The sequence below is a fragment of the Oncorhynchus mykiss genome, chromosome 8, assembly GCF_013265735.2.
Source record: "Oncorhynchus mykiss isolate Arlee chromosome 8, USDA_OmykA_1.1, whole genome shotgun sequence".
NCBI lineage: Eukaryota > Metazoa > Chordata > Actinopteri > Salmoniformes > Salmonidae > Oncorhynchus > Oncorhynchus mykiss.
This window is the reverse complement of record NC_048572.1, coordinates 36,756,602-36,770,117: the sequence shown is the minus strand read 5'-3', so window position 1 is coordinate 36,770,117 and position 13,516 is coordinate 36,756,602. Positions and strand designations below refer to the sequence as shown.

The 13,516-nt window shown below is 44.1% G+C and overlaps 1 protein-coding gene across 2 annotated transcripts; it reads right to left on the bottom strand.

The window, feature by feature from the left end:
• Nucleotides 1-2,146: 2,146 nt before the first annotated feature.
• Nucleotides 2,147-11,911, bottom strand: trib2 (tribbles pseudokinase 2). Of its 2 annotated transcripts, none has more exons than XM_036985424.1 (3): nucleotides 10,588-11,911; nucleotides 7,623-7,915; nucleotides 2,147-4,486 (listed from the first exon to the last, which is right to left on the bottom strand). In XM_036985424.1, the coding sequence occupies exons 1-3, from the start codon at nucleotides 10,855-10,857 to the stop codon at nucleotides 4,012-4,014; spliced, it is 1,038 nt and encodes a 345-aa protein (XP_036841319.1). In that variant the 5' UTR covers nucleotides 10,858-11,911; the 3' UTR covers nucleotides 2,147-4,011. The 2 variants fall into 2 exon arrangements, with proteins under 2 accessions (XP_036841319.1, XP_036841320.1); XM_036985425.1 differs by having other exon boundaries at nucleotides 11,800-11,904.
• Nucleotides 11,912-13,516: the final 1,605 nt, after the last annotated feature.

Here is a 13,516-nt window from a genome sequence, read left to right as displayed (position 1 = left end):
CGTTACAGCCTTATTCTAAAATAAATAAAAACATTTCCTTAGCAATCTAGACAAAATACCCCATAATGATGAAGCGAAAACAGGATTTTAGACATTTTTGCAAATGTATTATCAATAAAAAACAGAAATACCTTATTTACATGAGTATTCCGCTTGGAGTTTGCCAAAAGGCACCTAAAATAATCAAGATTATCTGGTTTGATGAAACCAAGATTGAACTCTTTGGCCTGAATGCCAAAAGTCACGTCTGGAGGAAACCTGGCACCATCACTACGGTGAAGCATGGTGGTGGCAGTATCATGCTGTGGGGATGTTTTTCAGAGGCAGGGACTGGGAGACTAGTCAGGACAGAGGGAAAGATGAACGGAGCAAAGTACAGAGATCCTTGATGAAAACCTGCTCCAGAGCACTCAGGACCTCAGACTGGGGCGAAGGTTGACCTTCCAACAGGACAACGACCCTAAGCACACAGCCAAGACAATGCAGAAATGTCTTCAGGACAAGTCTCTAAATGTTGTTGAGTGGCCCAGCCAGAGCCCGGACTTGAACCCGATCTAACATCTCTGGAGAGCCATGAAAATAGCTGTGCAGCGAAGCTCCCCATCCAACCTGACAAAGCTTGAGAGGATCTGCAGAGTAGAATGGGAGAAACTCCCCAAATACAGGTGTGCCAAGCTTATAGTGTCATACCCAAGAAGACTCAAGGCTGAAATTGCTGCCAAAGCTGCTTCAACAAAGTACTGAGTAAAAGTGTCTGAATACTTATGTAAATGTAATATAATATTTCAATCGTTTTTTTTTTTAATTGCAAAAATGTCAAAAAAAATGTTTTTGCTTTTCCATTATGGGTTATTTTGTGCATTTTGATGAGGGGGATTTTTTTTTATTTAATACATTTTAGAATAAGGCTGTAACGAAACAATATGGAAAAAGTTAAGGGGTCTGAATACTTTCTGAATGCATTGTAGTTGCCTAATAGTTGAAACTCTATATAAACTATATTGGACTACATTGAGTATTTGAAAAGTTTTGGTATTTTCAAATAAACTACAAAATACTACTATTTTCTGTTCAAGTCTGTTGTGTGTGGACAAATGGATACTATCTGCATTAGCAGAGTATCTGAAGTGAACTAGCCTAATGTATAGTCTAACAGGTGGAAAGTCTCAACATTGTGTGTGGTCAGATACACTACGCTTAATTGGGGTAATACTATATCTGTTAATTTAACACTGTGAGCTCAGCACTTAAGCATTGAGACATTCTGTAATGTGTTTAGGTGCTCTTCACCTTGTGTTTAGGTGCTCTTTATTGCGACTTTTTCCCAATCATCAATATCCTATAGTCGCATCAAGCAGCCCATATATGTTTTGATTTCTTAGACATTCTAAGGGTTGTGTCATTCACAACTAAAGTTGCCAAATAACTCTAAATTTAGCCAAAATGACCTGTTTCAAATGATCCCTTTTTCCACTCAACATAGCCACTTCATATGCACACTTTGTCACGACTTCCGCCGAAGTCGGCTCCTCTCCTTGTTCAGGCAGCGTTCGGCGATCGACGTCACCGTCTTTCTAGCCATCGCCGCTCCATTTTTCATATGTCCATTTGTCTTGTCTGGTTTTCATTCACACCTGCATTTTCCCAATCAATCTAATTGTATTTAACCCTCTGTTTCCCATCATGTTTTGTGTGTAATTGTTATACTACTATTTTCTGCTCAAGTCTGTTGTGTGTGGACAAATGGATACTATCTGCATTAGCAGAGTATCTGAAGTGAACTAGCCTAATGTATAGTCTAACAGGTGGAAAGTCTCAACATTGTGTGTGGTCAGATACACTACGCTTAATTGGGGTAATACTATATCTGTTAATTTAACACTGTGAGCTCAGCACTTAAGCATTGAGACATTCTGTAATGTGTTTAGGTGCTCTTCACCCAAAGATGTCTAAAGTGTTCATACTGTAATGTACTCCAGGAAAACGCAGTGGTTACATCACTGTGGCCTGAGCTAATGTTTAGACAATCCCTGATATAAAGCACTTTGTAATAACCATCAGAGTGGCTTGAGTAACAATATACAGAGGCCTAATGTCACAAAGATACAATATCTATGATGTGCTAAGAGAAGAATCAAACCCAATGTGCAGTTCACAATTTATTTACTGAATAAATTTGGACAAAACACCAAAATCTGTTACATTTTACAATCAGAACATCCGAGGCAGAATTCCCACCATGCACCACTTCCCTCCAAAACAAAAAGACTCCTTGAACATTAGCACCAAATCAGCACTAAACGCAAATATGGGCAGCTCATTCTACGAAACAAAAATAAAAGCAATAGTCAGTTTTTAAAAGCGACTCAAAATAGCAAATTTCTGATAAAATGTTCACTTGTGTTTTTACTTTTATAAAAACAAGCTTGTTTTTGTTTGACCCTGCTAGGCAGGCAATAGCATTCATAGGGCACATGCCGAGGACTAGTTAATAAAAACACAAATTCAAGTAACATTGAGATACGACAGAACATGTCCACTGGTACCCATTCAGAACAGGACAGTTTCACAGGACCTACGCAGGCAGAAGAAAATCAACATGGGCTACTGCAGACCATGTTACTGTGATGGTATCTTTTAATAATTGGTTTCAAGTTCAAAATAAAATATATTAAGGGTGACTGAAGTCGGCATGGGTGGTGGGGGCACAGAAATACTGGCACAAAAGTTGAATTGTTTTTTTCTAAAAACTTCGGACAGCCTTTTCCCCATCGCACCTGTCCTGTGTCCAAAATATTGCCTACAAATACATACATGTAAAAGGAATCTCTGGAAAAAAGAAAAACCCTGCAATGTTTTTTTAAATATATATATATATATATTTATATGTATATAGTTGATGTTACAATTTAAATAAAACGTAACGTTTTCCGTTCCTACAAATGAAAAGCTAAACTTAAATAGAGAAAGCGCATCTAGAGCGGTGAAAACGATCGTTCACCGAGCCTAAACAAATCAAGTGCATGATGCAACTGGTGAAGGCTTTAACGAGAGAGAGAGAGAGAGGTTACAAATGAAGGTTAAGGAGAAGATATGAAAGCAGCAGTAACAACTGAATGGAATAGCTTAACACAACAAGGTGATATCAAACTTAAAACCTAGCCTTATTAATTCATGATAAATGAATGGTGGTGGAACAGTTATTTTTTATTTTTAAGAAATGCACACAATAAGTGGGGAAGAGGAATAAGGCTACACAGAAAAAGATGATGAAGCACACAGGTTTCTGAAGACGGGTACGTACAATAATTGAGTAACTATCCGTCTTCTATGTCAGTAAGAGCTTTATAACCTAGGGTCAATGGTCATGTTAGGTAATGAGAGACAAACAATGAATGAGCAACCAAAAATGAGGTCATCTGTCCTGATGATTGTTCGAAACAGAGTAGGTAGAAGTTGGCCCTAATCACTGGTCCAGGGTCAGATATTGTTTTAATCTTCCTAATAATGGTTTAGGATTGTGTTGGGTTATCTGATCTTAGATCTGTGGTTAGTGGGAAATTTATACCTGGTCATGTGAAAACTCAGAGGAGTGTAGTAGCAGTTTGACTGACTGACATGTGTCTTGTTCTCCTTGGCTGAGGTTTTGTGTCCCTTCGTGCTTGCTGTAGCGTCACAACATGTTGTATGTATCTACTTTTAAAAGCACCACGAAAAGAAAAAAAAGATTATGTTTGCTACATTGTTTGCGACTTGCATGTCTAGTGGCGGCAACTCCTCTTAACAGAAGTCCCGCCCCCGTGATGTTTGTGAGCCATTCACCACCTGGCTCCGCCTCGAGGTTGGTTTTCCATGGAATGGAAAGGAAAAAAAGATGGAAACACCTTTTCTGTGAGTGACAATGTTTCACCTGCTAAACAACTAATCTACCGTTAGGCTCTTTCTGAGCGTGTCGCATTTGTTCCACGTTGTGGGGTAGTCCTCCCTTTGTGCTTCCTGTTTCCTGTCTGCTCAGCTGAAGAACTGATCCAGCTCCTCCTCCATGTTCACCTCGGGCACAGTCTGCTCCTGCTCCCTCTCCCCTCTCCCCTGGACCACAGCGCCGCCTGCTGCCCCGGAGGATAAGAACCAGGGGTGCTCCAGGATCTCCCGGGAAGTGAGGCGCTCTGCGGGCTCCCGGCGGAGGATACTCCGGATCAGACACTTGGCCTTGGGCGTCAGGGTCTCTGGGATGCTGAAGTGGCCCCGGCGGATCTTACTGAACAGGGAGCCGGGCTCTACGTCGTGGAAGGGGTAGCGGCCCACCAGGATGGTGTAGAGCATGACGCCCAGGGACCAGACGTCGGCCGCCTTGCCCGAGTAGCTGCCGCTGGCGTTGAGGATCTCGGGGCTGACGTAGGCGGGGCAGCCATGTTTGTCTGACAGAGAGTCGTCATGGCCCTCCAGGATGTAGGTGTCTTCTAGGCTCTCCAGCTTCACAAGGCTCCTGGAGGGAGACAAGAACAGACAACAAACAAATATGAATGCCCAGAGTCCTCATTCCACAGGAGGATGAACACAAAATACATTCTGATAAGAATCATATCTGACCTTTTATATAATCGATGGACAATGACGCATTCTCATTTAAATGCAATTGGTCCATAAAATCAAAAGTACATTGTGAGTATAGAAATGCCTCTGCCGCACAGTTCTTGATCACTGTAGGCAGTTGACCTCCTCTAGTGGGATCGCAATGTAATTCACTGTGATGGACATCGCCGATCCATAGCTTTGGACATTAAATTACATAGAGCACATAATGCCTGGGGCTTACATCTGACATTTCCATTCACAGAGATAAGAGCAGCGCAACCAGCCAGCCAGCATGCATCAGCCTATTTATAGCCCAGCTGATTCAATAGACCTCTCCAGTCCAAGAACCGCCATTATGGACGACTTCAGTTCAGAGGCCTTGAGCAAGCATGTGGTAAGAAGAGTTTGAAAACGGGAATCAACCCTCAAAAGTGTTATCATCCTAAAAAAACAGAACCATTAAGCCTCGTCTCTTTTCAAAGCAGACCCTCTCACAGCCATGGTTCTCTGAGATCATAATGAAGGGTTGTTCAGAGGCATCGTGACTGATGAGGACTCTGGAGCGGTTCACGGCGTACAGACCCTATACACAGCCATGGTTCTCTGAGATCATAATGAAGGGTTGTTCAGAGGCATCATGACTGATGAGGACTCTGGAGCGGTTCACGGTGTACAGACCCTATACACAGCCATGGTTCTCTGAGATCATAATGAAGGGTTGTTCAGAGGCATCATGACTGATGAGGACTCTGGAGCGGTTCACGGTGTACAGACCCTATACACAGATGACAACGGGACACTTGTGAGGCTCCACCTAAAGTGGCTCCATCTGTTTGCGTGGAAGTGGGCTCTGAGAGACGCACACGCACATATTCAGGGAGAACTGAACACTTCCGTCCATTGTAGCCCTTTCCTGCAGTTAAATGACCTATTATTAATATTTTTCATAATTAATAAACATTTTGGACAATGGACATTTTGGTACTTTTTCCACCATTGGGCACAGGGGTCTTCTTTTTTTGAAGCCCACAACCATGTGTGTGACGTGTGTACTTTGGTTTCAAGGTAGATTTGTTTAGGACTACCAAGAAACCCGGCGCGACCCTGATTTAGCCCACTGCAGTAAAAGGTTCATTAAGGAGAAGAGCAGAGCTGCAGCAGTGGCTAATGCATATTCCGAAAATCTCTTCCACTCACATGCACAAGTGCTCAAACACACACCTCCACTGATTTGGGCTTAGGCTTGACTTTGTGTTAATTGTGGGATTTTGTACCGTCCTCTTCACTTGTTTCCGATTTATTTTGTTCCAGGAGCTTGAGTTCAGGTAGTTGAGAGTATGCAATCAGTGCATTACCTCAATGGGTCCAATAATAACCTTTATAAGCAGCCCATTTGAAAATGTCACTGACAGAGCTACCTGCAACATACATACCAGCACACACTCGAGGCAGCCATCAGAATAAAGAGGTTGACATATGCCTTATTACTGCTTCCATAGCATCTCATGTTTAACATCCCCATAAAGATGTTAAAAATACATTAAAACACGTTGCTGGGTTAAGAGGTCACTGTCTGGTACAGTAAGGGACAGTGCTTGTAGGTTGGGTTCTAGATATCCCCTGGCTGATGCTGAATCCCAGCAAGTATGGCCTATAACCATTCCTGGGGGACAGTGAGTGGTGAATTCAACCATGATGACATAAGCAGGTTTCCCAGTCTGTCACCACACACTGCAAATACTGTGGCCATATCAACTTACTGGGACACCTATCTCCCTCTCTCTCTCTCCCTTCTCTGGCCTGCCACTAAAAGCTCTGGGACTTGGCTTTTGGCCAGGGTGACTCTGAAGAGTCTGAAGTGGCGTCCTCTCCGGTCTCCTCATCTCCTTTCCTTCATCTGCACTAATTTGAAAGAGCTGGATAGGCGAAAGCAGATTCCCAGTAGCCTACCACTGTACTGCTTAGATTTTCTTTCTATTGTTTTCATCTCGTCCTAGCTTGTGTTTACCATCAGTCCAGATGTAGGAGAGGATACAAGGACAGGAGTAGAGGAAGGAAGCCACTTAGAATTAGATGCACCCCCAGTCCCCACCCCAGTGTCTTTCTTCACCCCCTTGAGCCCCGCTCTGCCCCCATCAATCATTCAGTGGAGGGTTTCACATCCCACCCTGTCACATGGTTGGTCCTGTCATGGCAGCCAAGGTCGTGAAGACTGCTATTAAATGAGTGTGGCTCAGCTTCCCTTTTCAATGAGCAGAGCCAGAGGGTGACGCAGCCACATATTCACATAGATAAAAGAGCCTCTACTCCACTGTCAGGTTGGAGCAGAATGAGGTCCTGAACAGATCTAGGATCAGCTTACACTTCGCCCAATGTAACCTCAACCATTGGAGGAGAAAACACAAAGCTGACTTGAGTTCAGTGTGTGTCTGGGCTGGGGCATTCAGATAGAGGGCATCCAGTCAGTGCCAGGAACAACACATGCTTGCATCGACAGTCAGTTAAAAAAGCAGCATTAAAATATGTTTTTATCACTGTTCTCCTGGATCACTATAGTGATAAATGTGGACAGCCCACCACCAGGGGTCAGTATATACTACAGCCTGCACTAGCTGATGTCGGTGTAGAACCGATTCATTACTCTGTGCCACAGCCTTACATGGTAAATCCCAATGTAATTGAACATCTGTCAGGCAAAGCAACTCCTGGCATCTCTGCTTCACTGTTAACCAGTTTAACAGCAGTTCAGCTAGCTGGCCGGGTGTCTAGACTGTATCCAGTCTCCCTGATTGTCCCGAAACCACATACATGCGTGTGTACTCCTAGTTATATTGCGTACCTCCAATATGGCGACCTCTGATCTCAAGAGAAACTGCTCAACTCCATTATTATGTAACAATTACATTGTTACTGTAGTAATCACAGTGTTAATGCACAGTGGAACTTTATGTAAAGAGTTACCGTAGGGTTATTTACATTCACATCGATTTACAAAGAGCCCCCCCCCGCCCATCCATCACCCCTCCCCACCCCGTCCACTTCCTCACCTGTCCTCGTTCCGGAAGACAAACTTCCTCAGCTTGAGGTCCCGGAGGACCACGCCGTTGTCATGGCAATGCGCCACAGCCGAGGCTATCTGACGGAAGAGTCTGGCGGCCTCGTCCTCGCGTAGCTTCTTGCAGGTGCGGACGAAGGAGTGCATGTCTCCGTGGCTCCTCTCGAAGAAGACGTAGGCCCGCTTCTCCCCCAGCAGGACCTCCACCACCTGGTTGATGTGCTCATGTCTGCCCAGGGCGAAGTAGGCCGCCAGGGACTCCTGGTAGCGGCCTATCTCAAACACCTGGAGAGGGGGAGGGAGCAGGGAGAGGGGGTGGGCGGGGAGAAAGAGGGGGAAGGAGTTTAGTACCCAATGGAGATGACAGTCATTGCTCAGCACATTGTGTAGACTAGAACAGATGTGATTGTCTATCATAGTGTAGAATAGAGAACCGGGTAAGCTCTGTATTTCTCCAATGTTTCACCTTAATGAATATGCCTATGCCCCCAGGACTCCAGAACCTTCAGACCAAGGTTCATTCCATGGGGTGCAACATTTAGATTGCTGCTGCAGATAGAGAGGTAAAGACATAGAACTACAGGGTAACCGTTCCATATTCTGCATGCACACATTCATATCTGAATGTGAACATCCTGTAACATTCTCGCTGTCGCCCTCCTTGCATATGCTACAGGCTCCCCCGGTTTCCATAGTAACCCTTCTCCCCTCTTTTCTCCACCTCGACTTTCCGCAAGTGCAGCCCAGGTGAACGAGCCTCTCGACTCCGAGTCGATAAATGGTTAGAAAACAGTAGGCTCTGGCTCACCCCGCAGTGTGTGTGTGCTTCTCAAGGTCTACAATTGTAGCTGGGTTCTACTAATACGCCGAGGCAGTAAACTGTCAATTCTGAGATTACAAATTGATCTTTGATGTTGCTTGGCAACATTCAGTAAAAATGGAGGTCAGATGTATAAATATAGCTCGCTGGCAGTGGCAGTTCCAGTGCCAAAGGCCATACTTATCATTCTAGGACTGTGCTCCGATGGGGCCTGTGTGCTTTTAGCCTGACTATTTTGTCTATTAATCAGGTCAGGTTTATGACCCTGTTTAGGGTTAATCATTTGAATGTACCCAAGGGTGCATGTATCCAATGCGCCAATAATCATAATATACAGTTAAGTCAATAATGTACTTTACAGTGGTGGAAACAGTATGTAAAGAGTTACCGTAATGTTATTCATATCGATTTACAGTTAAGTCAATAATGTACTGTACAGAGGTGGAAACAAAGGCCAAAAGGTTGCCCTATGCACAAATTGAAGTCCTATCCGACAAGTCGACCACATATCGGATCTTTCAGACCCTCTGGTGATGTGTGTCCTATGAGAAAAACAACAACAAGTTGGAAATTTAACTACAATGAAATGTATTATATTCATATTGCACTAGAAGAACTAAAACAATATTATATTATATACATCCATTTGCCATGGGAAATGGTGGGTCATTTTGGTAGTAATGACAAGCGGAGCACGTGTGCTATGTGCCAACCTGGTCTCAGAGCATCGTATTATTATGTAAGTAAATAAGTACCTCCATTTTAGTATGATACTGTATGTTCCGTTTTGTATGGTATGTATTCATTTGTGGATGTCCATCACCCATTTTATATGCTGTTATGAATTACAATTCATATTATATGTTACGAATTTGCAAAACGTACAATATGTTAAGAATTTGCTAAACTCATGATATGTTACAAATTCTAGCTAGGTGGCTAACATTAGCATTAGGGTTAACTAACAGGGTTAAGGTTAGGTTTAGCTACATGCTAAGTAGTTGCAAAGTAGTTGCTAATTCTTATTATTATTTAACCTTGATTTAACTTCTTCTTAACTAGGCAAGTCAGTTATGAACAAATTCTTATTTAAAATGACGGCCTAACCTGGCCAAACCCTAACCCGGACGACACTGGACCAATTGTGCGCGCGCCCTATGGGACTCCCAATCACGGCCGGTTGTGATACTGCTTGGAATCAAACCAGCATCTGTAGTGATGCAGTGCATTAGACCGCTGCGCCACTCAGGAGCCCCAAGGACTAAAATGCTAAAGTTGTCACTGATGAGATTCAAACTCGCAACCTTTGGATGGCTAGACATTTGCGTTATATACCCTACCAACCCCCCTACTGTAGGTTTTGCCATAAGTAACCGTCTGTCTTATGTAACCATACCACACTTAACATTTGTTACTAATTTCAGTTTCCCAGATTTTAATTTACTATATTACGTCTAGCCTATGAGACCAGGCTGCATGCGCAGGAGAATGGGGAAAACCTCATTTTCATTTTTTAACAATGAGGAACAAAGGACTGGGTAGTGCTACACGGGCTATTAGTTTGTGAGAGCAGTAACTAACTCCTTTGTCGACGTTACATCATGCAACCGGACCCACATAGCTATCGAGACACGCGCGAGCTGAGCTGCCTGCTTGTCTGCCTGCTTTGCACTCCATTCACTTTTCTGTATTTCCAATTCATGCATAAAATATCAGGAGACAAATTTCGCGCCAACACCGGGTATTTATCTATACAGTGCATTGTTTAGTTGTGCATGCCCTATTGGACAGTCCGTGGGTAATTTGCATTAAAAAAGGCAACCAGCTAGGCCTGCCCTACAGCTATAAACATGTAACTACTGTATATTTATATATCTAAAATAGATGTCTGCATTGTGAGCAAGTGCAGGTTTATTATAGTGCTATAATTCTATTCTACATTCAACTTGCATATGACCCTGGTGGATTGACCAAATATGGTGTTTTGTGGTTAGGCTAATGTGATCTCCTCGAGATGATTGGAATTTGCATGACGTTTGCTACAATATAGGCCCATATCTGCTGCAATCTCTCGATGACTAACGCGACCGTCAATCAACCCAAGGGCCCATACAACTCTTATAGCTCGAATACCCACCTTACATACAAGCTCTTCACCGGTGTGCAGGTGGGCGGCTCTAAAAACGTGGTCCCCCTCCAATGGCTCGAGGAGCAGGTAGTTCCCGATGCAGGAGATACAGTGGGAGGAATCCGGTGTTTCGGGGGGGCTAGGGGATCCTAGGTTAGGACTGAAACTCTGGCTGGATTCTGTAGTCCTCAAGCAAGATAACTCCTCGAATTCGGTTGCTTTGTGTCGTGATCTCCCATAACGCGAGATGTTGATGGGATTTGATCTCTGTATGTTCATCAGGATTCCCTGAAATACTTCCAAACTATCGGGGGTCTTCTTCTCTTCGAAGGCAGGGATGTAAACTTGAGTCAATAGATTGGTTGTTGTGGCCCAATACTTTGTAGCTGCCGTTTAAAAAATGTCAATCTAGATTATATGTTGTGCTACCTTTGCAAGGGCACCTATTACACTGTAATACGTAGGCTAGGCTATGTCAAGCTATATATGTACAGCTGGAGGGCTCATTTGCAATACATGCAAAGAAAAGGGCAATTCGAAGATAATTTTTGCAATATGTGGTCTTTATCTACCCAGCTGTAGGACGAAAACAAAATCCTTGTTCACTGCCCCATAACGCACGGCAGACCTTTGCAGAAGAGGATGAACGCTTTCAGAGTGCGAGACAGCAACGCCGATTTACTACAAACGAAACACTCAAATCCTACCGAATGTCAGCTTTGTAATGACGATTGGACTGCTAGATTGAATATTTAGCATAAAGCTATCCCGCAGATTAATTGAATTGCATGACACGTTTCAGAAAATAGAAACAATGTATCCGTCTAATAGCTTGCAGACTGAGACCATACAAAGTAACCGCGGTTAAAATCGCACCGACGTTGCAAGCTACCGTAGGCTATATATAAAATCAACATGAATTATTGATAGCGAAAGCAATGCTATTGCTTCATAGCTACCAGGCCAGTGTCAGATGGGCCTTGTTCGTTCCACAAATGCAGCGAGCTTCGGGGATTGCCATCGACCAAATATGGAGAGAAAACCATCCAGAATTCGTAGCCCTTTGTTGTGTTCGGAAGTGGATGTCCTTTGCGACGAATTTTAAAAACCGAAGGAACTGTCGTCGACTGTTTCAGCTGCTGGAATTAAGGGATGGCCGACTTTCCCAGGCCTTTCCCTTGATTCAGCAAGACATCCTTTCCGGCCGTGGTGTGTACTTACGTGGCTGGGAAAATCTAGTCCATTCAATGCGAGGTCAGCCGCGCAACACACACCGTGCCTCAGTGCAGGAGCCGACAGCCTGGCGGATAGGCTTCCACACACACTCTTTCGCTCACACACATACACGCAGACCTGCCTCCGACCCGCCTCCCTTACGTCACATACACACACACATACAGAGAGGAACCCCATTGGTTTTCCTGCCGATCTTGACACAATGTCTACAGTAATATGCAGCAGTCATGTGAGCTGCATGTACACCCCAGGAATCTAAATGTAGCCTACCCACGGCATGGGAGTGTGGTAAGGCAGGCTACTGTAGCCTACCTTATATGCTGCATATGCATTTCCCTCTACAAATGCCTTCCATAGAAATACACTATATATACAAAAGTATGTTGACACCCCTTCAAATTAGTGGATTCGGCTAGTTCAGCCACACACGTCACTGACAGGGGTATAAAATCGAGCACACAGCCATGAAATCTCCATAGACAAACATTGGCAGTAGAATGGCCTTACTGAAGAGTGCAGTGACTTTCAACGTTGCACCATCATAGGATGCTACCTTTCCAACAAGTCAGTGTGTAAAATTTCTGGCCTGCTAGAGCTGCCACAGTCGACTGCAAGTGATGTTATTGTGAAGTGGAAACATCTAGGAGCAACAATGGCTCAGCCACGAAGTGGTAGGCCACACAAGAACGGGACCGCCGAGTGCTGAAGCGCGTAGAGTATAAACATTATCTGTCCTCGGTTACAACACTCACTACCGAGTTCCAAACTGTCTCTGGAAGCAACGTCAGCCCAATAACTGTTCGTCAGGAGCTTCATGAAATGGGTTTCCACGGCCGAGCAGCCGCACACAAGCCTAAGATCACCATGCGCAATGCCAAGCGTCGGCTGGAGTGATGAATCACGCTTCACCATCTGGCAGTCCGACAAATGAATCGGAGTTTGACGGATGCCAGGAGAAAGCTACCTGCACCAATGCATAGTGCCAACTTTAAAGTTTGGTGGAGGAGGAATTATGGTCCGTGGCTGTTTTTCATGGTTCGGGCTAGGCCCCTTAGTTCCAGTGAAATGGAATCTTAACGCTACAGCATACATTCTAGAGGATTCTGTGCTTCCAACTTTGTGGCAACAGTTTGGGGAAGGCTCTTTACTGTTTCAGCATGACAATGCCTCTGTGCATCAAGTGAGGTCCATACAGAAATGGTTTGTCGAGGTTCGGTGTGGAAGAACTTGGCTGGCTTGCACAGAGCCCTGACCTCAACCCAATCGAATACCCTTGGGATGAATTGGAACGGCAACTGCGAGCCAGGCCTAATCGCCGAACAACCGTGCCCGACTTCACGAATGCTCTTGTTGCTGAATGGAAGCGAGTCCTCACAGAAATGTTCCAACATCTAGTAGAAAGCCTTCTCAGAAGAGAGGAGGCTGTTATAGCAGCAAAGGGGGGACCAACTCAATTTTATTGCCCATGGTCATGTAGTGTATATGGAAACATTATTGTCTAAGCCGTGTAGGTTGACTGTCTGGTAATGCTTTACATTCATTAATAATGCATTATTAATAAACTTGTTGTAAGCATATAATTTTGATGCTTAGAACCTGTAACAAAGCATTACTAAAGATCTGTCTATAATAGCCTGTATGGTGGAGAGACCTGTGCGTGACATTGGTAGGCCTATGTGTGACCTGGGCCCTCTACTGATGG